General features: G+C 38.0%; 1 protein-coding gene across 3 annotated transcripts in view; it reads left to right on the top strand.

Moving 5' to 3' along the window:
• Window positions 1–24914, top strand: part of grin2aa (glutamate receptor, ionotropic, N-methyl D-aspartate 2A, a) — a 472867-nt gene that overhangs the window by 256858 nt on the left and 191095 nt on the right. For all 3 annotated transcript variants that reach the window (XM_061905858.1, XM_061905859.1, XM_061905856.1), the window contains one exon: window positions 9721–10149. In XM_061905858.1, the coding sequence (XP_061761842.1) occupies window positions 9721–10149 (429 nt within the window). The remainder of the gene's footprint in view (window positions 1–9720; window positions 10150–24914) is intronic.

The following is a 24914-nucleotide window of genomic DNA, read 5'->3' on the forward strand; positions in this document are numbered from 1 at the left end:
TTCACTATAGAGGGCACAGGTATATAAGCCACACCCACTATATTTTGGGAGAAAACTATATGTTTCCACATATAAGCCACACTCGACTATAAGATGCAGATAGATGCATTGTGGAAGGAGTTATTTACACAGAGATATGTTTATTTACATACCTTAATTGTTTCCAAACGGTATCTGTAACAGGGCAGTAAAACGGCTGATCAAACAAAACAGAAGTCATCATCATAGACCCGCTAGCTGCGCTAGCTAGCTCTCCAATCACCTAAACAGACACCGTAACTCCACGGTGACGTTTTGGTGAATTTAGGCATTTGTGAAACTGTAAAAATACAAAAAAAGAATGCTATTGTAAGTTAATAATACTAACACAGACACTCGTAATCGTGTAAGCATATTAGCTAATTCTAATGACGTTAGCTTGATTACATTACGATAGCAGGTATAAATATGCATGAAAAAAACTCCTGCAGACATCACACATGGGACGCTTTAGTAAGTAATAATTGTTTTAGTTATATTGTAAAACTTACAAACGTTGCTTGGAGTGATGAAAGATTTAGCCACACAAGTAGAAATGCTATGGACAACTTAGGAGACGGAAAGGCAATTAAAAGCTTTAAACAGGAAAAAAAAAACATTGCAGCATCAGCAGTGAGCGAACACGTACCAGAAGATAGTGCCATATCACAGACAATAACACACATTTTTAGTGTTTTTGCCTGTTTAAAGAAAAAAAAAAAAGATTTGCATTTTGGCCTTCAGCTAAGGAAAATCCATAAATAAGCCGCACCGTTTTTTAAAGTGGAGGGAAACAAAATATTAAGTCGTCATGTATCTTAGGAAGTATTTCCTTGATTTATAAAAATGTTTCCTTTCATTGGACAAAGAAGAACAAAAAAATAATCTAACGTTTTATTGAACACGTTTTTTAATGACATTGATTACGTGTCTATCGCTACACATATTGATATCAATTCATCATCCAGCCCTATCGTGTAGTGACTGTGACAATGCTAAGAGACCTACATTTGTTAATATATCATCCTCTCTCTAATTCATTTTATATCTATTTATTATTATATTGTTAATATCTGCTTACCTTCTGCTGTATCACACTTCCATCCACTCATCCTAAACTATCTCTTGGTGTTAGTTAAGGTTAGTTAAAGTTTGGCTAGCTTAGCTACTAGCAGGCCTGATCGCTTGCTAGCTCTGGGTGTATAACTTGTTTATCCTTGTCATCCAGTGATACACCTACTTGGTAATGATACTTAATTCATTTGCTGTAATGAAGGTGATTATATAATGGAGCGGCTCCACACTCTGTATGGAGACACATAAATAGCTGCTAGCCTCGTGTCACTCAGGTGTCACTTTACTGACTCCAATGTCAATAAAATAAGACTCCGCTTTTACAAAAATGCACTACCTTGATGCTAATATACATTGGCTTTGCTATTGACATGCTCCTGATTAGCATTAGCGATTTTACATGGCGATTTTAACACCTCTAAATGTGTTGAGAAAAAGGACAAGTAAGATGCACGTTACAATCAAACAGCTGGCGCGTAATAAGTACAATACTTATAGTATTAACACTTTTTAGGGCGCAACGGAAATGTAATACTATACACTACTGCCTTATGGAGTGTTAGCTTTAGATTCATTCATTCAAATAAGCACTGAGCAAGGTTGTCATGATGCCAGAATAACAGTAGTTGTGACCGATACCTGTGAATTTTCACGATTTTTGATACCACGATAAAAATAAATGAACCGAAGTCCTTTAAAATTCACCACTAAGTTGAAAAGTGTGTACAAGTGTCACACATTTGGGATCAGTGTGCAACAACAGCATTTAAAGAGGTAAATATACCTCCAAAACGTTTTTTTAAAAGGGGAAGTTGCTATTTTGGTGCTATAAATTTGCCATCTTTTATATCTAAATATTTCCTGTAAAAAAACAACTGAAAAATAAGTGAATGAATATCCTCCGAAACTGATGACTCGGGATTGGTACCAAATCCGATTTTTTTCCAATGTTCCACGCCAACAAAGTAATTGACTCAAAAAATACGCTCCACCATTCAAATATGCGGTAGCTTGATGCTAATATACATTGACTTTGCTATTGACATGCTACTGACTAGCATTAGTGATTTTACATGGGGATTCCAACACCTCCAAATATGTTGAGAAGAACTACAAGTAAGATGCACGTTACAATCAAACGGCCGCTGCGTAATAAGTATAATACTTACAGCGTAACTCTTCTCAGGGTGCAACAAAAAACCAAAACAAAAACAAAAAAACACCACAAACTATACACTACTGCCTTATGGAGTGTTAGTTTCAGATTCATTCATTCAAATACGCACTGAGCAGGGTTGTCACGATGCCAGAATTACAGTAGTTGAGGCCGATACCTCAAAATTTTTGATACCTATAAAAATAACTGAATGAATATCCTCCAAAACTGATGAGGTACCAAATCTGATTTTTTTCTAATGTTCCAATCCAACAAAGTAGTTGACTAAAAAAAACAAAAAAACGCTCCACCGTCAATAAAGTAAGGCTACGCTTTTCCAAAAATGCGCTAGCTTGATGCTAATATACATTGGCTTTGCTATTGACAGGCTACTGATTAGCATTAGCATTTTTACATGGCGATTTCAACACTTACAAATGTGTTGAGAAAAACTGCAAGTCAGATGCACGTTACAATCAAACAGCTGGTGCGTAATAAGTACAATACTTATAGTATTAACACTTTTTAGGGCGCACCGAAAATGTAATACTTTACACTACTGCCTTATGGAATGTTAGCTTTAGATTCATTCATCCAAATAAGCACTGAGCAAGGTTGTCATGATGCCAGAATAACAGTAGTTGTGACCGATACCTGTGAATTTTCACGATTTTTGATACCACAATAAAAAAAAACTTTAAAAAATGAACCAAAGTCCTTTAAAATTAACCATTAGGTTGATAAGTTTGTACAAGTGTCACACATTTGGGATCTGTGTGCAACAACATAATTTAAAGAGGTAAATATACTTCTTAAACATCATTCAAAAGTGAAGTTGTTATTTTCATGATAATCGCCCCCTCGCCAGTGATGTTGTCCGTCATGGTCACAGCAGACGTCCCTGGCGGTGAATGAGCTTGTTTACCGTCTTGCCGCTCCAAGTGTTTGGCCTCGAATTTCATCTCCCTGCCCCGGTGTTGCTTTAGAAGCCAGCAGCCCACAAGGATTTAGTCGCAGGGAGCGAGGCCGACAGTTTGCTTTAGTGGTCCTGCAGCTTTGCCGTCTCGTCCAGCGCTAGCTCATCTTGACGGATGCTCCAGTCAAGTGCTCAACGGCGCGGCAGCCCATAATATTTAGCCAAAAGTCAAATGAATGCTTCAGCAGTTTTTACAGGCGGCTGAGGCTTAGTGTTTACTAAATCTCTGCTCGGTCGCGCCGTTTGCTTTACTTTCTTTATTTGCTTTTGGTTTTTATTTTGCATTTGACAATGGAGTGTGTTTTTGTGCCCTGGTTTATGAGATGACATAAAACATGTAATTGAACAGACGTTCAGAATAGATCCAGGAGGTCTTCCTAAAACCACATAGATATTCAGTCAGCCCCCCAAAAAACTATAATTAATAATAAATCAAATTAAATTCTACAACACTTTAGCCACATAGGTCTAACACTCTTACTACTATTCCCAAACTAGTAATTACAATACTATTGGTAATAATATATAAAATAAGAAAATGATGATGATAATAATAATAATAATAAGAAGAAGAAGAAGAAGAAGGGAAGTGAAGTGAATTATATTTATATAGCGCTTTTCTCAAGTGACTCAAAGCGCTTTACATAGTGAAACCCAATATCTAAGTTACATTTAAACCAGTGTGGGTGGCACTGGGAGTAGGTGGGTAAAGTGTCTTGCCCAAGGACACAACGGCAGTAACTATGATGGCACAAGCGGGAATCGAACCTGCAACCCTCAAGTTGCTGGCACGGCCACTCTACCAACCGAGCTATGCTGCCCCAGAAGAAGAATAATAACAATAACAATGACAATAATGATATTAATAAAATAACAATAATAATGTATCCATTATATTTTATGATATTATTATTAGTATTATTATTAGTAGTATTATTATTAATATTTAGTATTATTATTATTATTATTATTAATATTAATATGTTTATTGTTACTACAATGTTTTTGTTCATAGCAGTCCTGATCATATTTTTAATATCTGTTTGTATTGTAATTCATAGTAATAATACATTAATATATACTGTAAAAATATTGATATTATTATTATTATTAATAATATTATTATTTATTTTTTTATTATTAGGTAGTAGTAGGTCTACTGATTTAAGTATTGTAGAATTTATTTATAATAATGTTTGTTTTGTCTGTGTTTACCTTCCTAAGAAGACGTACTGAGTCCAGTTTGATCAATTACATATTTGTCCTATAATAATAATAATAATAATAATGATATTATTAATAATAACAATAATAATATATCATTATTATAATTTTTATAATATTATTTTTGATATTTTTAGTATTTGTATTGTTGTTATAAGGTTTGTAGTAGTCTTGAAATTAATTGTTTTAGTTATATTATATGATTGTATTGTAATGTATAATAATAATGCATTATTATATAGTATAAAATGATTATTCTTATGTTTAAGTAATTGTAGGTCTACTAATTTAAGTATTGTAGAATGTATTTCTAATGTTTGTGTTTTTGTGTGTTTACTGTCCTAAGAAGAGCTACTGAGCCCAGTTTGATCAATTACAAATTAATTCATATAATAATAGTAATAATGATAACACTAAGGCTAATACTAATTATTATTGTTATTATTATTATTATTAATAATACTTTTGTTATAATTAATAATATATTAATATTTGTAGTAGTAATAAGGATGATTTATATTAGTAATAATAAAGAACGTTTTGTTAAAATGCTTTATTAATTATCATTGGTTTATTATATTATTATAGCCAAAATAGACACCAAGTAAAAAAAAATTATGGTCACTTACACTTTTATTTTATGACTCCAGCTCACAACAGAGCTCACCAGTTATGAAATAAAACTTAAAAGTCATGTTTAAACCTCCCAATAAACTATTTATGTCAACCTTTCTCAATTGTGATGAGTCAGCAAGAAGAAAGTAACTGTGAGTCTCCACTGTGAGTTCAATTATCATTCACTTTAGCATCAACATGTCAATATCTACCTCCTAATTAAAGGAGATCATTTCTTAAAGATGGGACAATTTTCCAGACTAATTAAATGTCGATGTCCTGTGTAATTGTTCCACCTATCACTTTGGCTCGGTCACGGCAGACGACTTTAATAGCCGAGGACTTTTATCATGTCAAGTGGAAATAAAACCCACCGGTCAGCTCGGTGAGTCAAGGCTGAGCTGGACACCAACGTTTTGTTTCTTTAAGGAGTCCACGTGAGACGTGACGGTGGGACTACGTCATATTTATGACAATGCACGATACATGGTACTATGGCGCTGGGAAAACATGTTGGATTTTGGACGAAAACATCATTCACTGTAATTACAAAACCCAAAACCAGTGAAGTTGGCACGTTGTGTAAATGGTAAATAAAAACAGAATACAATCATTTGCAAATCCTTTTCAACTTATATTCACTAAAAAGACAAGACATTTATTGTTCATACTGGAAAACTTTGGTATTTTTTGCAAATATTAGATCAGTTGGAATTTGATGTCGGCAACATTTTAAAAAAAAGCTGGCACAAGCGGCAAAAAAGACTGAGAAATTTGAGGAATGCTCATCAAACACTTATTTGGAACATCCCATAGGTGAACAGGCTAATTGGGAACAGGTGGGTGCCATGATTGGGTATAAAAGCAGCTTCCATGAAATGCTCAGTCATTCACAAACAAGGATGGGGCAAGGGTCACCACTTTGTCAACAAATGCGTGAGCAAATTGTCGAACAGTTTAAGAACAACATTTCTCAATCAGCTATTGCAAGAAATTAAGGAACCTATGCTCCGTATTATCATCAAAAGGTTAAAAAAAATCTGCAGAAATCATTGCACGTAAGCGATGATATTACGGACCTTCAATCCTTCAGGCGGGCAGCACGGTGCGACAGGGGTTAGTGCGACTGCCCCACAATACGAATTTCCTAAGTAGTCCTGGGTTCAATCCCAGGATCGCGATCTTTCTCTGTGGAGTTTGCATGTTCTCCCCGTGACTGCTTGGGTTCCCTCTGGGTATTCCGGCTTACTCCCACTTCCAAAGACAAGCACCTGGGGATAGGTTGATTGGCAACACTAAATTGGCCCTAGTGTGTGAATGTGAGTGTGAATGTTGTCTGTCTATCTGTGTTGGCCCTGTGATGAGTTGGCTACTTGTCCAGGGTGTACGCCGTCTTCTGCCCGATTGTAGCTGAGATAGGCCCCAGCGCCCCCCGCGACCCCAATGGGAATAAGTGGTAGGAAATGGATGGATGGATGGATCCCACAGGCGATACTGCATCAACAAGCGACATCGGTGTGTTAAGGAAATCACCACATTGGCTCAGGAACTCTTCAGAAAACTACTGTTAGTGACTAAAGTTTGTTGCTACATCCGTAAGTGCAAGTTAAAATTGTACTATGCAAAGTCAAAGCCTTTTATCAACAACACCCAGAAACGCCGCCGGCTTCCCTGGGCCCAAACTCGGATGCAAAGTGCAAAAGTGTTTTGTGGTCTGACGGGTCCTCATTTCAAATTGTTTTTGGAATTTGTGGAAGTCGTGTCCTCCGGAACAAAGAGGAAAATAGCCATATGGACTGTTCTAGGCGCAAAGTCCAAAAGCCAGCATCTGTGATGGTATGGGGGTGTATTAGTGCTCATGGCATGGGTAGCTTACACATCTGTAAAGGCACCATTAATGCTGAAAGGTACAAACCCTGTTTCCATATGAGTTCGGAAATTGTGTTAGATATAAATATAAACAAAATACAATGATTTGCAAATCTTTTTTAACCCATATTCAATTGAATGCACTACAAAGACAAGATATTTGATGTTAAAACTCATAAACCAATTTTTTTTTTTTGCGAATAATAATTAACTTGGAATTTCATGGCTGCAACACGTGCCAAAGTAGTTGGGAAAGGACATGTTCACCACTGTGTTACATCACCTTTTCTTTTAAAAACACTCAATAAACGTTTGGGAACTGAGGAAACTAATTATTGAAGCTTTGAAAGTGGAATTCTTTCCCAATCTTGTTTTATGTAGACCTTCAGTCGTTCAACAGTCCGGGGGTCTCCACTGTCGTATTTTACGCTTCATAATGCGCCACACATTTTTGATGGGAGACAGGTCTGGACTGCAGGCGGGCCAGGAAAGTACCAGCACTCTTTTTTTACGAAGCCACGCTGTTGTAACACTTGTCTTGCTGAAATAAGCCGGGTTGTCCATGATAACGTTGCTTGGATGACTACATATGTTCCTCCAGAACCAGCATTAATGGTGCCTTCACAGATGTGTAAGTTACCCATGCCTTGGGCACTAATACGCCCCCATACCATCACAGATGCTTTTTTTTTAACTTTGCGCCTATAACAATCCGAGTGGTTATTTTCCTCTTTGTTCCGGAGGACGCCACATCCAAATATAATTTGAAATATGGACTCGTCAGACCACAAAACACCATTCCACTTTGCATCAGTCCATCTTAGATGAGCTCAGGCCCAGCCAAGCCAGCAGCGTCACAGGATATTGTTGATAAATGGCTTTGGCTTTGCGTAGTAGAGTTTTAACTTGCACTTACAGATGTAGCGACCAAATGTAGTTACTGACAGTGGTTTCATGAACTGTTCCTGAGCCCATGTGGTGACATCCTTTACACACTGATTTTGGTTTTTGATGCAGTACCGCCTGAGGGATCAAACGTCCGTAATATCATCGCTTACGTGCAGTGATTTCCCCAGATTCTCTGAACCCTTTGATGATTTTACGGACCGTAGATAGTAAAATCCCTAAATTCCTTGCACTAGCTCGTTGAGAAATGTTGTTCTGAAACTGTTCGACAGTTTGCTTACAAAGTGGTGACCCTCGCCCCATCCTTGTTTGTGAACTACTTAGAATTTCATGGAAGCTGCTTTTATAGCCAATCATGGCACCCACCTGTTCCCAGTTAGCCTGCACACCTGTGGGATGTTCTATATAAGTGTTTGATGAGCATTCCTCAACTTTATCAGTATTTATTGCCACCTTTCCCAACTTCTTTGTCACGTGTTGCTGGCATCAAATTCTAAAGTTAATGATTATTTGCACAAAAAAAATTTTTGGATCAGTTTGAACATCAAATATGTTGTCTTTGTAGCATATTCAACTGAATATGGGTTGGAAATGATTTGCAAATCATTGTATTCAGTTTATATTTACATCTAACACAATTTCCCAACTCATATTGAAACGGAGTTTGTACATACAGGTTTTGGAACAACATATGTTGCCTTCCAAGCAACGTTATCATGGACGCCCCTGCCTATTTCAGCAAGACAATGCCAAGCCACGTGTTACAAGAGCGTGGATTCATAGTAAAAGAGTGCTGGTACTAGACCGGCCTGCCTGTAGTCCAGCTTTGTACCCCATCGAAAATGTGTGGCGCCTTCTTGTACGGCGTGGCTTGATGGGGCAGCGGACTAAGAGTGAGAGACACAAACAAACTGGGCAAGTTGGTAGAGAAGGCCAGTAACGTGGTGGAAGTGGAGCTGGATTCTCTGGCGGTGCTGTCAGAGAGGAAAAGTCTAGCAAAACTCCTAGCCATTATGGACAACACCTCCCACCCACTACACTTGGAACTTGCAGAGAGAATAAGCACGTTCAGTGGAAGGCTCAGACTCCCTAATTGCAACACGGAACGACACAGGAGGTCTTTCATACAGACGGCCATCAGACTGTCTAATGTATATGTTCCTTGACTGCACTTAAATGTAGAATATATGTAGAATATATTTATACTTTCATATAATATATGTTATATATTATTTATTATTATTATTGTCTATTGTGAGCCAACTGTGGTGCTGAATTTCCCCCAGTGATCAATAAAGTTCTTTCTATTCTGTTCTATTCTATTTTATTCTATTATGAAGCCTAAAATACTACAACGGAGAACCCGGACTGTTTAACAATTTAATTTGTACATCAAGCAAGAATAGGAAAGAATTTCACTTGAAAACCTTAAAAAATGTGTCTCCTCAGTTCCCAAACCCTTACTGGGTGTTGTTAAAAGGAAAGGCCATGTAACACAGTGGTAAAAATGCCCCTGTGACAACTTGTATGCAATGTGTTGCTGCCATTAATTCTAAGTTAATGATTATTTGCAAAAAAAAAAAAAAAGGTTTCTCAGTGTGAACATCAAACATATTGTCTTTGCAGTCTATTCAATTGAAAATAAGCTTAAAAGGATTATCAAATCATTGTATTCTGTTTTTTTTTTTTTTTTTAATTCACACTTAGTGATAACTTCACTGTTTTTTTGGTTTTGTATTATTAACGGAAAAAGTCTGGCGACTGAGCTGTTAGTTTGTCAGGGTAAAGTCTATGGTCATGGTTTTTGCAGTGCATTACTTTAAATTGAAGAGCCGTGTCATTGTTTTGTTTTGTAACTCGTCAGTCTTGTCCTCCTCTGCAGTTTCGTGGGCTGGGACCTGCAGAATATCATCGTTCTGGATGCGGTGGAGGAAGACAGCCGCTCTCAGATCATGCTGAAGAAGGTCCAGTCCCCCGTGGTGGTGCTCTACTGCTCCAAGGACGAGGCCGTCTACATCCTGGAGGAGGCGCGCTCGCTAGGCCTCACGGGCTTCGGCTACATCTGGATCGTGCCGTCCCTGACCACCGGCAACCCGGAGATAACGCCGGAGGAGTTCCCGTCGGGGATGATTTCCGTCTCGTACGACGACTGGGATTACCCGTTGGAGGCGCGCGTGCGCGACGGCCTGGGCATCATCACGTCGGCGGCGGCGGCCATGTTGGATGAGTACGGCGACATCCCCGAAGCCAGGACGTCTTGTTATGGCCAGATGGAGAAGACTAGCAAGCTTCCGCCCAGCGCACTGCATAAGTAAGTGGACACCAACTGTGATAAGCATGAATCATAAGAACAATAGTTAGAAATTGCAGTTCGGCAAGGAATTGCGTGTGAATGCCTTATGTGTGCAAGCCGGCGAACCGCCGACATGCGTGCAACGCTTGAATGTCCAGGCTGAGTGGACGGTTCAAATCGGTTAAGAAATGTGGGATATGCAGATGTATATATATGTATATATATATATATATATATATATATATATATATATATATATATATATATATATATATATATATATATATATATATGTATATATATATATATATATATATATATATATACATATATATATATATATATATATATATATATGTATATATATATATATATATATATATATATATATATATGTATACATATATATATATATATATATATATATATATATATATATGTATATATATATATATATATATATATATATATATATATATATATATATATATATGTATATATATATATATATATATATATATATATATATATATATATATATATATATATATATATGTTGTGATCCGCTGCTCGGATCTACACATATTTGTTTTTCCATTTTGTATATCATTCCATCTGACTCCTTATTTCCTGTTTGCTTTGTCACCATGGTCACTCATCAGTCCACCTGGTAGTCTCGGTTCCCACACACCTGCTACTCATTATCACTCTCCTATATAAGCCTCCCTCTTTTCTTTGTTCAGTCTGGGTCCATAGTAATTTGCTCTCATACAACAGGTGACGACTGCTACTTTTCTACGTTTATTCTCACAAGCTCATATGCTAAGCCACCTAACTTTTCTTAGCTCACATGCTAATTGTTTTGTTTTTACATTTTTGTGCTTTCATGCCAAGTCTAGTTTTCTGTTTGTATTTCCAAGTTTTCATACCATCGTTTTTGGTTTGCCTTTTTATTAGCTCCAGTATTTCTGTTCAGAGCTCTCTTTTTGTTAAATAAATCTTTTAAGATCTTACTTTTGTTGTGTTCACGTCAAAGCATCCTCGAGGGAATCGAACCCGGCACCTCGATGCCCACCAGTCCTTACAATATATTGCCCATTCATTGTCAATAGGGTGAAAATTCCTGGAAATTCCAGGAGTTTGGGGAAAGGAAAAATGTCTTTTGCGTTCCTTACATCGAACGAGTAGGGTGTGTGGATGGTTGAAAAGTCAAAATGAAAATGGCGAAAAATTGTGAGAATTTGGGGCATTGTAGAACTATGAATACGTCCATTCATTTGAATGGAAATTTCCTGGAAATCGGAGGATTTCGGGAAGAATAATGGGGATTTTTGAACATATTGATACTAGCACAATTCTCCCCTCCAAAGGCAAAACCCACTAACTCACTTCTAGCTGATTTTGAGAAAACAAAGGAAAACCATCCATCCATCCATTTTCTACCGCTTATTCCCTTTCGGGGTCGCGGGGGGCGCTGGCGCCTATCTCAGCTACCTTTATGCTGTTTTACAAAGATCTACAAAGTCATCAAACGTATAGATGTTTTCTTGAGCTTTCATTTTCTTGCCGATTGAGCCATGGATTGAATCTGCTCTCATGAACGTGTGCCCTTTCTCCAGATATTTTATCACAATCTCGGGTGGGCCCCATTCTGCGTTTGCACATTGGGCATGAGCCGTGTACAGCGTCCAGTTTTTATTTTGACCTCCACAGTTATATACCCAAAAGAGTATTCAAGGGGAAGAATCAAGAACAATAAATTTAATGAAGGTGCTTGCAACGTCCTGGGCCAATCTTCTAAATATCCCCTCGTGCCATAATATCACATAATCAGGTTGACCGTCGGCCCCCATTCGTGCAAATGTCTCATTAAAGACAATAAGGCGACTGACAAAGAAGCTCCGATTGGTCCCTTGAGATACTAGGTTTTTCTGTTGTATCTAAGCGGTTATGTGGTAGTTGCTAGGTCCTGCCATGCGCATAACAGCTTACTTACGGAACAAATTAATGATGTAAAGCATTTCACTTGGGAACTCCAAAATTATTATCAGCTCAGTTTTGACCAAAATTGAATTACTGGGTTTTGCCTTTGGACGGAAGAATTGTCCTAGATCAGTGGTTCTTAACCTGGGTTCGATCGAACCCTAGGGGTTCGGTGAGTCGACCTCAGGGGTTCGGCGGGGGTCAAAACACACCCCACTCATCGTGTCAATAAAAACTTCTCCCTATCGGCGTATTACGGATACGGCAACAGCAGAAGTCACATTGATTTGCAGGTGTGTAATTTGTTGGGAGTTTATGCAGTCTAGTGTGAGTTTAGTGTCGCTTTTGTTCTTTGAACAAGGTGATGTTCATGCACGGTTCATTTTGTGCACTAGTAATAAAACATGGTAAAACTTGAGTATGGAGAACATATTCACCACTAATTATTGTTACTTATTAACATGCAAATTAGTAACATATTGGCTCTTAACTAGTCAATATTAAGTACTTACTAATGCCTAATTTGACATGGCCTCATTATAACCCTAACCCTCTAACCCAGGGGTGTCAAAATTATTTTAGATGGGGGGCCACATGGAGAAAAATCTACCCTCAAGTGGGCCGGACTGGTAAAATCACGGCACGATAACTTAAAAATAAAGACAACTTCAGATTGTTTTCTTTGTTTGAAAATAGAACAAGCACATTCTGATAATGCACAAATCATAATGTTGTCGGGGTTATTTACACTAACATGTTGCGGTTAATTCTACGCTATGTTTTTTTTGGGCGTTATTTATACTTTCTGAATAATTTATATGATAATATTGTATTTATGTTGCAATTGCCGTTTTGGCGTCATATGCTCTGTTATCTGTTTGGATTTGGGGTGTCAAACTCATTTTAGATCGGGGGCCACATGGAGAAAAATCTACTCTTAAGTGGACCGGACTGGTAATATCACGGCACAATAACTTAAAAATAAAGACAACTTCATATTGTTTTCTTTGTTTAAAAATAGAATGAGCACATTCTGAAAATGTACCAATCATAATGTTGTTGTTTTTTTTTTTACACTTAAATGTTTGTGTTATATTTGTATTTTTTGTTATTTATACTTTCTGAATAAATTATGTGATAATGTTCATCAGTCAACTCAATTGTGTTAATTTTCAATCCATCAAAATAAAAAATAATAATATCAAAATCTAATTAGAGCAGGCTCTGCGATGAGGTGGCGACTTGTCCAGGGTGTACCCCGCCTTCCGCCCAATTGTAGCTGAGATAGGCACCAGCACCTCCCGCCACCCCAAAGGGAATAAGCGGTATAAAATGGATGGATGGATAATTACAGCAAGTTATTTATGAACTTTGGTCATTTTTCATGACTAGTGCACTAAAATAATGTGGTTTATTTTTATTTTTTTTACATATGTAGTATCATCCACAAAGATACAAAAAAATTGCTGATGCAACATCCAGTGGACACATTTAAAATTTTACTCATCCCGCGGGCTGGATAAAACTGTACGTTTGACACCCCTGCTCTAACCCTAACCCTAACCAAATAACTCCAATTTAAGTCTTTTTTACTTAGTATATGTTCCCCTATAGCAGGGGTCAGGAACCTTTTTGGCTGAGAGAGCCAAGAAGCCAAATATTTTAAAATGTATTTCCGTAAGAGCCATATATAATAATATTTTTTTTACACTGAACACAGCTAATCACGTGCATTTTTAAGTAAAACCAACATTTCTAGGGTTTATTAAGTCTGTTATTCTCCGTAATAACATTGTCATTCTGAAGCTAACTGTGGAGGGGGTGTGGCCTGCAGGCCTGCAGCGAAGCGGGGTGTGCCAGGACCGGCCTTGAAATCAGCGACAGGTGCGTAGATGGCCCACTTGGGCCTTGTTATCTAATCACCTGTCGCTATGTTATAAGCAGCAGCCAGGAGGAGAGACGGGGTTGGGGCTGGAGCCAGAGTGCGAGCGAGAACGAAAGAGAAAAAGACAATTCCTGGAAAGCAACTGAGAGACATATTGAAAAATAAAACAATATTGTAACCCTGAAACAGGCGCTCATGTCGGTGCTTGGTGGTCTGAAGAAACCCCAGGAGTGCAAGCCCCACGCTAATCAATAATAAATAAATAACTTTTTACCATTAACGCAACTTCTTCAACAGGTGCGGTAGTAAACGGATGGATGGATTAAAATGCACGAGAATGTTTTATATTTTGATCGTTACTTTTAACACTGTGATTACAAGCGGAATTATTTATTACTTAGCGTGTCAGCTCGGATTTATCTGAGAGCCAGATGCAGTCATCAAAAGAGCCACATATGGCTCGAGAGCCAAAGGTTCCCTACCCCTGCCCTATAGTGTCCAACAACCTCTAAATTAAGTCTTTGTTACTTAGATTATGTTCTCCATACTAAAGTGTTACCAAAAACACATAACATTGTCTTGAATTTGAAAAAAAATAACATTTTATTTTTCACTCAGAAGGGTTCGGTGAATGTGCATATGAAACTAACGGGGTTCGGTACCTCCAACAAGGTTAAGAACTGCTGTCCTGGATCAGGGGTCTCAAACTCAATTTACCTGGGGGCCACTGGATGCAGAAACCGGATGAGGCTGGGCCGCGACAAAAGATTTCTTAAAAAATCTAACATGTACTTTTTAATGAATTCACCTTCTATGAATGGCTTTTCCGCCCTAGCAACATACTTGCCAATCCTCACGATTTTTCCGGGAAACTCCTGAATTTCAGTGCACCTCCCGACAATCTACCGGTGCAACCATTCTCCCGAATTTGTCCCAATTTTCACCCGGCCGACATTATTAAAGGCCTACTGAAATGAGATTTTCTTATTTAAAAGGGGATAGCAGGTCCATTCTGTGTGTCATACTTGATCATTTCACGATATTGCGATCTTTTTGCTGAAAGGATTTCATAGAGAAAATCGACGAAAAAGTTCGCCACTTTTGGTACTTCCTGAAAAAGTCTCGCCTTTACCGGAAGTCACAGACGATGACGTCACACGTGTAGGGGCTCCTCATATATTCACATTGATTTTAATGGGAGCCTCCAACAAAAACAGTTATTCGGACCGAGAAAACGGCAATTCCTCCATTAATTTGAGCGAGGATGAAAGATTCGTGTTTGAGGATATTGATAGCGACGGACTAGAAAAAAAAAAAAAAAAAACGAGTTAAAAAAAAAATACGCGATAGCATTGGGACGTATTCCCATGTTTTTAAACACATTTACTAGGATAATTCTGGGAAATCCCTTATCTTTCTATTGTGTTGCTAGTGTTTTAGTGAGTTTAATATTACCTGATAGTCGGAGGGGTTTGTCCACGGGTGTCTTGAGGCCATGTCTCACGGGTGTCGACGGCAGTTGTACGGACGACACAATCTCACCTGATATCCGGTAAGTGGCGACTTTTTAGCCACAATTTTCTCACCGAAACCTGCTGGTTGACATTCGGTTGGGATCCATGTCTGCTTGACCGCGCTCTGATCCATAGGAAGGTTTCAGCTCCGGGAATTTTAAAGCAGGAATCACCGTGTGTTTGTGTGGCTAAAGGCTAAAGCTTCCCAACTCCATCTTTCTACTGTGACTTCTCCAATATTAATTGAACAAATTGCAAAAGATTCAGCAACACAGCTCTCCAAAATACTGTGTAATTATGCCTTTAAAGCAGACAAATTTTAGCTGTGTGTGTGTGCAGCGCTCATACTTCCTAAAAACGCGTGACGTCCTGCGTACACGTCATCATTACACAACGTTTCCAAGACGAAACTCCCGGGAAATTTAAAATTGCAATTTAGTCAACTAAAAAGGCCGTATTGGCATGTGTTGCAATGTTAATATTTCATCGTTGATATATAAACTATCAGACTGCGTGGTGGGTAGTAGTGGGTTTCAGTAGGCCTTTAAGGGCTGTCGTGACTGCACTGCCTTTAACATCCTCTACAACAGTGGTTCTCAACCTTTTTTTTAGAGATGTACCCCCTGTGAACATTTATTTAATTCAAGTACCCCCTAATCGGAGCAAATAATTTTTGGTTAAAAAAAAGAGATAAAGAAGTAAAATAAAGCACTGTGTCATCTGTTTCTGATTCATTAAAGGCCTACTGAAATGAGATTTTCTTATTTAAACGGGGATAGCAGGTCCATTCTACGTGTCATACTTGATCATTTCGTGATATTGCCATATTTAAGTGGCGACTTTTTAACCACAATTTTCTCACCGAAACCTGCTGGTTGACAAGTGGTCGGGATCCATGTCCGCTGTGATCCATACTAAAGTTTCAACTCTGTGAATTTTAAACAAGGACTCACCATGTGTGGCTAAAGGCTAAAGCTTCCCAACTCCATTGTTCTACTTTGACTCCTCCAATATTAATTGAACAAATTGCAAAAGATTCAGCAACACAGATCTCGAAAATACTGTGTAATAATGTCGTAAAAGCAGACGACTTTTAGCTGTGTGTGTGTGCATATTCATAACAGTCCGTGACGTCACGCGTACACGTCATCATTACGCAACGTTTTCAACAGGAAACTCCCGGGAAATTTAAAATTGCAATTTAGTAAACTAAAAAGGCTGTATTGGCATGTGTTGCAATGTTAATATTTCATCATTGATGTATAAACTATCAGACTGCGTGGTGGGTAGTAGTGGGTTTCAGTAGGCCTTTAAATTGTATAACAGTGCAAAATATTGCTCATTTGTAGTGGTCTTTCTTGAACTATTTGGAAAAAAAGATATAAAAATAGGGCTTCACATTGGCAGAGGGGTTACTGCGTCTGCCTCACAATACGAAGGTCCTGAGTAGTCAGGGTTCAATCCCGGGCTCGGGATCTTTCTGTGTGGAGTTTTCGGCCACATGTTTGAGACCCCTGTCCTAGATGGGTTGTTGTTCGAATTTTTTGAATCGGTTAAAAAATGTTGATTGATTGATTGATTGATTGATACTTTTATTAGTAGATTGAACAGTTCAGTACATATTCCGTACAATTGACCACTAAATGGTAACACCCGAATAATTTTTTCAACTTGTTTAAGTCGGGGTCCACGTTAATCAATTCATGGTAGTTGGACGTTGTAACAGTTTGAATTTGAATTGATATTTCTGAATTCCAGGAATTTCGGAAAACTGGGAATACAAATATTAGTTGTTTTAAATAAGATGAATGTTTTGAAGGTGGAATTGTCAAATGTTTTTGAAAAATGTGGACTGAAAATTTTTTAGGAACAGGTGAAAATAGAGCTTTGGAAAATTCTGGGAATTCCTGGAATGTTTTTAACTTTGAAAATGGTAGTTGGATTGTCCAAAGTAAGTGGAGTGTGTGGATGGTGGAATAGTTCAAATCCGGTGAGATTTGTAGTTGATTTTAAAATGCCAATTATTTGTCAATGGGGTGATAATTTCTGGAAATTTCGGAAAAACCAGGAGTTTGGGGAAAGGGAAAACTTGTTTTGCGTTCTGTATATCGAAAGAGCAGGGTGTGTGAATGGTTCAAAGGTCAAAATCCAGTATAAAATGGCACAACATTTTTGTACATTTTGGGCATTGTAGAACTATGAATGTGTTCATTCATATGAATGTGTTCATTCATATGAATGGGAATTTCCTGAAAAGTTGGGTGTTTCGGGAAAGACTTTAGACGTGAATTTGGAAAAATTTGTTCGAAAAAAAACAACGAAAAAACCCCACAACATTTGTTGTTCTAACTAAGAGTAATGTTTTGAAGGTGGAATCGTCACAAAGGTGAGATACATGTGGACTGAAAACTTTTTAGTGAAAAAAGTGTTGCTGTTCAACGTTGTCATCGCGGCTCAAACATACTGTATGTATCACTTACGATACGTTTGCCATTATAGGGATATTCAACACCTTACTGCCGTCTGGTGGCTAAAGTGGATAGCACGCACCCCAAATTCGTCACGTTTCATGTGTCAGGTAAACTGTGACAAATGGGGCTATATGAATGCCCTTTCTATCGTGGCATTATAAAAGCCGTTCTAAACGAAAACATGACTAAATAGTTATATAATTATATTCTTGTTGTTAGTACAACAATTTGCAACATCAGTTTGCATCGCCAGTGCTGTTAAAGTCTGAAGGTTTTTTTTTTTTCCCGATGCCCGTTATCGAAAGTTGTGCGTTTGGGTCCAAGTTACTCCCACGACAGTTGTGTTACTGTTTAACCTTGTCCTCTCGGCTAAAACTTATGTATCACTTATGATAAGTTTTGCAGTATAGAGATATTTCAACACCTTACTGCCGTTTGGTGGCTAAAGTGGATAGTACGCACCCCAAATTCGTCACGTTTCATGTGTCAGGTAAACTTTGACGAATGGGGCCATATGAATCCCGTTCCTACCGTGGCAATATAAAAGCCGTTTTAAACGAAAACATGATTAAATAGTTATGTAATTATATTCTTGTTGTTAGTAGAACAATTTGCAACATCGGTTTGCATTGCCAGTGCTGTTAAAGTGTGAAGTTTTTTTTTTCCCCCGATGCCCGTTATCAAAAGTAGTGCATTTGGGTCCAAGTTACTCCCACAACAGTTGTGTTGCTGTTCCACGTTGCCCTCGCTCCTAAAACGTATGTATCACTTACGATACGTTTGGCGTTATAGGGATATTCAACACTCTACTGTCGTCTGGCGGTTAAAGTGGATAGCACGCACCCCAAATTCGTCACGTTTCATGTGTCAAGTAAACTGCAACGAATGGGGCCATAGGAATGCCCTTTCTAACGAGGAAATATAAAACCTGTTTTAAACGAAAACATGATTAAATCGTTATATAATTGTATTGTTCTTGTTCGTAGAACAATGCACAACATCTGTTTGCTTTGCCAGTGCCGTTCAAATGTGAAAGTTGTTTTTTTCTTCCGATGCCTGTTTTCAAAAGTTGTGCGTTTGACAGTTGTGTTGCTATTCAACGTTGCCCTCTTGGCTGAAACTTATGTGTCACTTACGATACGTTTGGCATTATAGGGATATTCAACACTCTACTGTCGTCTGGCGGTTGAACACCATGTTCAAACCCCTAATTCGTCACGTTTCATCTGTCAGGTAAACTGCGACGAATGGGGCCATATGAATGCCCTTTTTACCTTGGCAATATAAAAGCAGTTTTAAATGGAAACATGATTAAATAGTTATAAAACTAAAGTCATGTTGTTAGTACAACAATTCGCAGCATTGTTTTGCATCGCCAGTGCCGTTCAAATGTGCAGTATCTTTTTTTTTTTTTTTCCCCCCGGTTAATGATATCAAAAGTTGTGCATTTGGGTCCATGCTTTTCAACAATGTCCTCTTGTCTGATTATCATTATCAAAGTTTGCAGCCAGTCGAGGTGGAGCAGAGAGAGATAAAGTAACGGCACACAGCAGCCGGAGCTTAAAGGACGGCAGCAGGGCGGGAATGGTGGGGAGAAAAGAGGTTGAACGAGGGTTTGTGTTGTTTTGGCTGTGAGAACGTGAAGAAATGGAGACTTGCTGTAGCTGTGTTCCCAAAAAGTGAAGAGCTGCTTGATGAGTCCTTCTGTTCCTCGTCTCCTTCTCACCTTGTTGTCGCTCTGCAGGAGCCGGTGGAGGATATTGTAGGCCTTGCCAGCGCTGTCTGGCTTGCAATCTGGCAGGAAACACACGCACACACACATACACACACACACACCTGGGGACACCTCCTATTGTTGAATTTTAGAGAGCCACTCATTTTTAGCCCCCTTTTTTGGGGGGGGGACAAATAAGAGGAATTTCAGCCAAATCTTCGGAACCAAGTACTGCAGTTTAGGAGCCAGCTGAATTTAGTCCCAGCATGCTCAGCTTGCCCCAGGTTGTGTTATGAGGGGCCACAGATGGCTCCGTCTGGGTGAGAGAACTCAACCAATGAGCCCTCATGGCCCGGACTTGAGAGACATGATTGGTCAGGGCGAGGTCGGCGCCACGGGCCATTAAAGGTTGTCAGACCATCAACGGTCTGTGGGAGAGATACGGGAGACACGCGCATACACACACACACACGCCTACACACACACTTTAAAGCAGAGTTGCAGCAAGTCAAAGCATTCGGGAGCCGTTTTTGGCATTTTTCATTTAAAAAACAATACAATATAATATGAATTAAAATAATAATAAATAATAATACATTTTAAAAAAACATATATTTTTTTTATTTGTTTGTTTGTTGGTTTTGTTTGGTTTTTTGTACTTTATTTTTTTTGGTTTCTTTTTTTTTGTTTTAACCTTGAGAGCTCCATTTTAAATTTCGTCCCTGGGACCCAGGTGCGAAACATGTTCGAGAAAAAAATAAAATAAAATATATATATACATATATATATGTTTTTTTCAAATATATATATATTTTTTATAAATATTTTTTGTATTTTGAATTTTTTATTTATTTATTTATTTTATTTATTTATTTTTCCCAACGCTTGAACTTCTAAATCAGTGGTTCTCAAACTTGTTCCACCAAGAAAACACTAGGCTCTCCATGAGCCATAATTACCAACATTAAAACACAGTGGCGTAGTAGACCAAATTATTTATCAAAAATAAGGCAGAGTTTGAATTTAACGAGTATATTTGATATTTTCGCTGACTGTAACATTACACACAGATTGAACAGTAACACTGTGTTGGAAAATGTAATTTATTGATTATTTGGCATACCACTATATATATGTATCTATATATATATATATATATATATATAAATAAATAAATGGGTTGTACTTGTATAGCGCTTTTCTACCTTCAAGGTACTCAAAGCGCTTTGACACTACTTCCACATTTACCCATTCACACACACATTCACACACTGATGGAGGGAGCTGCCGTGCAAGGCGCCAACCAGCACCCATCAGGAGCAAGGGTGAAGTGTCTTGCTCAGGACACAACGGACGTGACGAGGTTGGTACTAGGTGGGAATTGAACCAGGGACGCACGGGTTGCGCACGGCCACTATCCCACTGCGCCACGCCGTCCACACGTATATATATATATATATATATATATATATATATATATATATATATATATATATATATATACATATATATATATATATATATATATATATATATGTAAACATTTACAAAATATTTCTTTATAAATAAGTAATTTCACAGCATACATATCTGCGAGTAAATAGTCTAGTGCGTGCGGCTAATATTTGGAAAAATACCTCTATATAGTCTATAGTCCGGAAAATACAGTATATTGTGCTAAAATAGATCCACTAAATAATGTATATGTTTTCAATACAATGTAAGTGCAAATGAAAATACAACTCCAGCACTTAAGTCATATTTTTTGTGCTTAGAAAACTTCGTTATGACTTTAGCTCCAGACTTCTTATGTTTGTTTGATATTTTCATGACTGCCACAAGCGGTGGAAAAGTATCTTGCAACTGAGTTCCTCTGCGAACCCATACAGACCATAGATAATATTTAACAATTAAAAAAAATAATAATGAAGTTAGACAAAATAAATAGACCAAAATCAAATATTCACTGCTGGTTCTCAGTAATATACAAACCCTGGAAAATTGATAAGATCCGCAGACAAATACCTGCTCCTCCCCCCTCTTAACTGAGCCATGAATTGATTTACGTGGATCCCGACTTAAACAAGTTCAAAAACTTATTCGGGTGTTACCATTTACTGGTCAAATTTGACGGAATATGTACTGTACTGTACAATCTACTAATACAAGTTTCAATCAATCAATCAAAAGCCTACACCCCCACTGCCTCACAGACTGTATTTAGAGTATAATGAATGACACATTTCTCACTCTGCACACTTTCCTGTGTTTTTTTTTAAATCCTCAAGCTTTTTATATAAATCTAAGAAAGACAATTTTCTTTGACCACTTTATTAGAAAACAATTCTAATACACAGGAAACAGACATGATAAAAAACTGTAGTCATTTAAAATGACAACTTTCTGGTTTTAAGAAACAGTAAAAGAAATCCAGACAATAGATTGTGGTAGTAACAATTTTATTTTTAAAGTTAAAGTACCACACACACACTAGATGTGGTGAAATCACCCTCTGCATCCCATCCCATTCTTCCACCCCCTGGGAGGGGAGGGGAGCAGTGAGCAGCAGTGGTGGCCGCGCTCGGGAATCATTTTGGTGATTTCAACCCCCAACTCCAACCTTTGATGCTGAGTGCCAAGCAGGGAGGTAGTGGGTCCCATTTTTATAGTCTTTGGTATGACTCGGCCGGGTTTGAACTCATGACCTACCAATCTCAGGGCAGACACTCTAACCACAAGGCCACTGAGCAGGCATTTAGTTCAAGCAGAATGAAAAAAATAAAGGAATCACAAATTTCTGAGGAAAACATCTTTTATTGTCACCGTGTAAATGTTCATTTCCAAAGCTAACACATGCATCAGATTAAATGTGTTCATTCGTCTGCAGTTAAAAAGGAGTGTTCACCCCTTTGGGGAGCTGTTGCAAAATGTGCATTGACATAACTCATGGCTCCAACATGAGAGATGCCAAATTAAACAAAGCTATTCAAAAAGAAAAGCCATCATGAACATGTAAACATAATAAAACAAGGTTCCGATGGTTAAAGAACAGCAGTGGAGAACTATGGATGACTGGATGAAAGTCATATTCAGTGATTATGGTGAACCTGTATTGGACAAGGTGATGAAGCTGCAACATGTGTTTGCTTTTGCTCCCTATGAGATTTATGAAGAAAATGTGCACATTTGCAAACTCATTGATGATTTGTGCTGCATGTCAGCTAATGATGGTTGTCTTTACACCGTCAGTAAATGCACACGTTTAGTTTGTCTCCAACTCCCTCCATGGAAAGGATGTTTGGGAGTGACTACATCATTTTCCTACACAATATTGCATCTTGATAGAGCAAAAAGTGTAAGAAGTTTCCTTGAAGAAAGATACATGAGGTCAATGAGGTCCAATATACTTTTGTAAAACGTGTGGCGGAAAAATGGAAGAAAATGGTGGACGACAAAACTCCAAACTGCCAAGAAAGTTGGAATTCTGTTCGTCACCCGTTAAGTCCTTGAAGCCTCACAGACCGCAAACTCTTGCAAAAGCCAGAGGTGGTGCAACAAAACAGTAGTGGAATAATGGAATTTTTTTTTTTATTCGTGTGTATTTGATGAGTCCATAATTATTTCTTCAAAATGTTTTAAGTCCACAATTTCACTCTGCTTGATCAAAAAATTAAACTGGTATTGACTTCCACAATTTATTTTCTTGATTTATTTTAGTGTTTCTTAAAGCCAGTGTCATGTCTTGGTGATCATGTTTAGTTTTGGCTATGTTCTGTTTGTTTTTTGTGCACCCTTGTTTGTTTTAGTTTCCATGACGACTCCATTAGTTCCTGATTGCACTTCCTTTTTTCGTCACCTTGGTTACTCATTGTGTTCACCTGTCTCTGATTAGTGCTCGCCCGCTCACCTGCTTCACAAGCACTAATCAGAGGCAGTATTTAAGCTCGTCTTTGCCAGTCAGTTGGGCTGGTGTCATTGTTCGTTTCATGCTCTGTTCTTGCCACAATAAGTCCTGCTTGTTTCATGCAATGCCTCTGTTCTTTTTCTGCCATGCCAAGTAAGTTTTAGTTCATTCAAGCCACAGTTAGTTTAATGTCCAAAGTTTAGTCTTAGTGTTAGTTTTGTTTCTTTTGTCTAGTTGTGCTTTCGTTGTGTGCGCCTTTTTGTTTTCACCTTTTTTTTTTAGATTCAAGATTAAATCATGTTTATACCCGCATGCCATGTCCTGAGTAATCGGTCTGCCTTCCTGGGAGAACGACCCCGCAGCAAGCTGCGTCCCCCCCTTCCTGACAGGCTGAAAGTTGTCATCTGAATTGTTTGTTTCCTGTGGATTACAGTTTTTTTTCTAATAAAGTAGTCAAACACAATTGTCTTGCTTAGATTTATTTAAGAAGATTGAGCATCTCAGAAAGCTACAGTTTACATTCGTAGCTGGTGTGATAGGAAAGTGCGCAGCGTGAGAGATACAGTATGTCATTCATTATACCCTGAATACAGTCCGTGAGGGAGTAGGCTCAGTTTGGAGGAGGGGGAGAGCAGGTTTCAGTTATAAGAAAGGAGACCTTGGCAGAAGGCACTCGGCTGCTTAAATGTAATGAAGGAGTCGATAGTTTTAAAGGAGTAGAAAGAAGGAGGAAGATAAACAGTTCACTGCGACCTGGTTAGAATGTGCTTTCACTAACAGAATATGTTTTATTCTCTGGAACATAGACTTTTGGAATGAAACTGAGTAAAATAAAAGGAAAGTTGCTACATGAAACAACAGAATGAACATCCCCCAAGTCGGATTATTCCACAATTTTTGCCAGGGGTTGTCCAAACTAAGACTAATACTAATAAAAAATCCAGTTGTCCTGGTCCTTAGCTTTCTTAAAATGTGTTCCTTGGAACAATTTAGTTGAATAGTTCTGTCCTGCACTGTTCCAAGTTTAAACAAATTGTTATCATTTCGTATGTAATTAATGCATCTGCACAAACATTGAGTATTCATAATTACGACCTAATGAGTGGATCGAGTGATGACATATACTGATTAACAATGTCTCCAAGACTGAACCTAAAGACAACGTATCAATCTTTCTCAGTCTCTCCAAAGTATTTGTTAAATTCCCTCCCTGTGCTGTGTGTACGTGTGAGACTGAGATATTTTATAGCCAACAAGCTCGCCTTGCAGGTAACCTAAAAAGAGAAGGAGGTTTCTTAAAATCCATAAATCA

This window comes from Nerophis ophidion, linkage group LG07 (assembly GCF_033978795.1).
Source record: "Nerophis ophidion isolate RoL-2023_Sa linkage group LG07, RoL_Noph_v1.0, whole genome shotgun sequence".
Classification (NCBI taxonomy): Eukaryota; Metazoa; Chordata; class Actinopteri; order Syngnathiformes; family Syngnathidae; genus Nerophis; species Nerophis ophidion.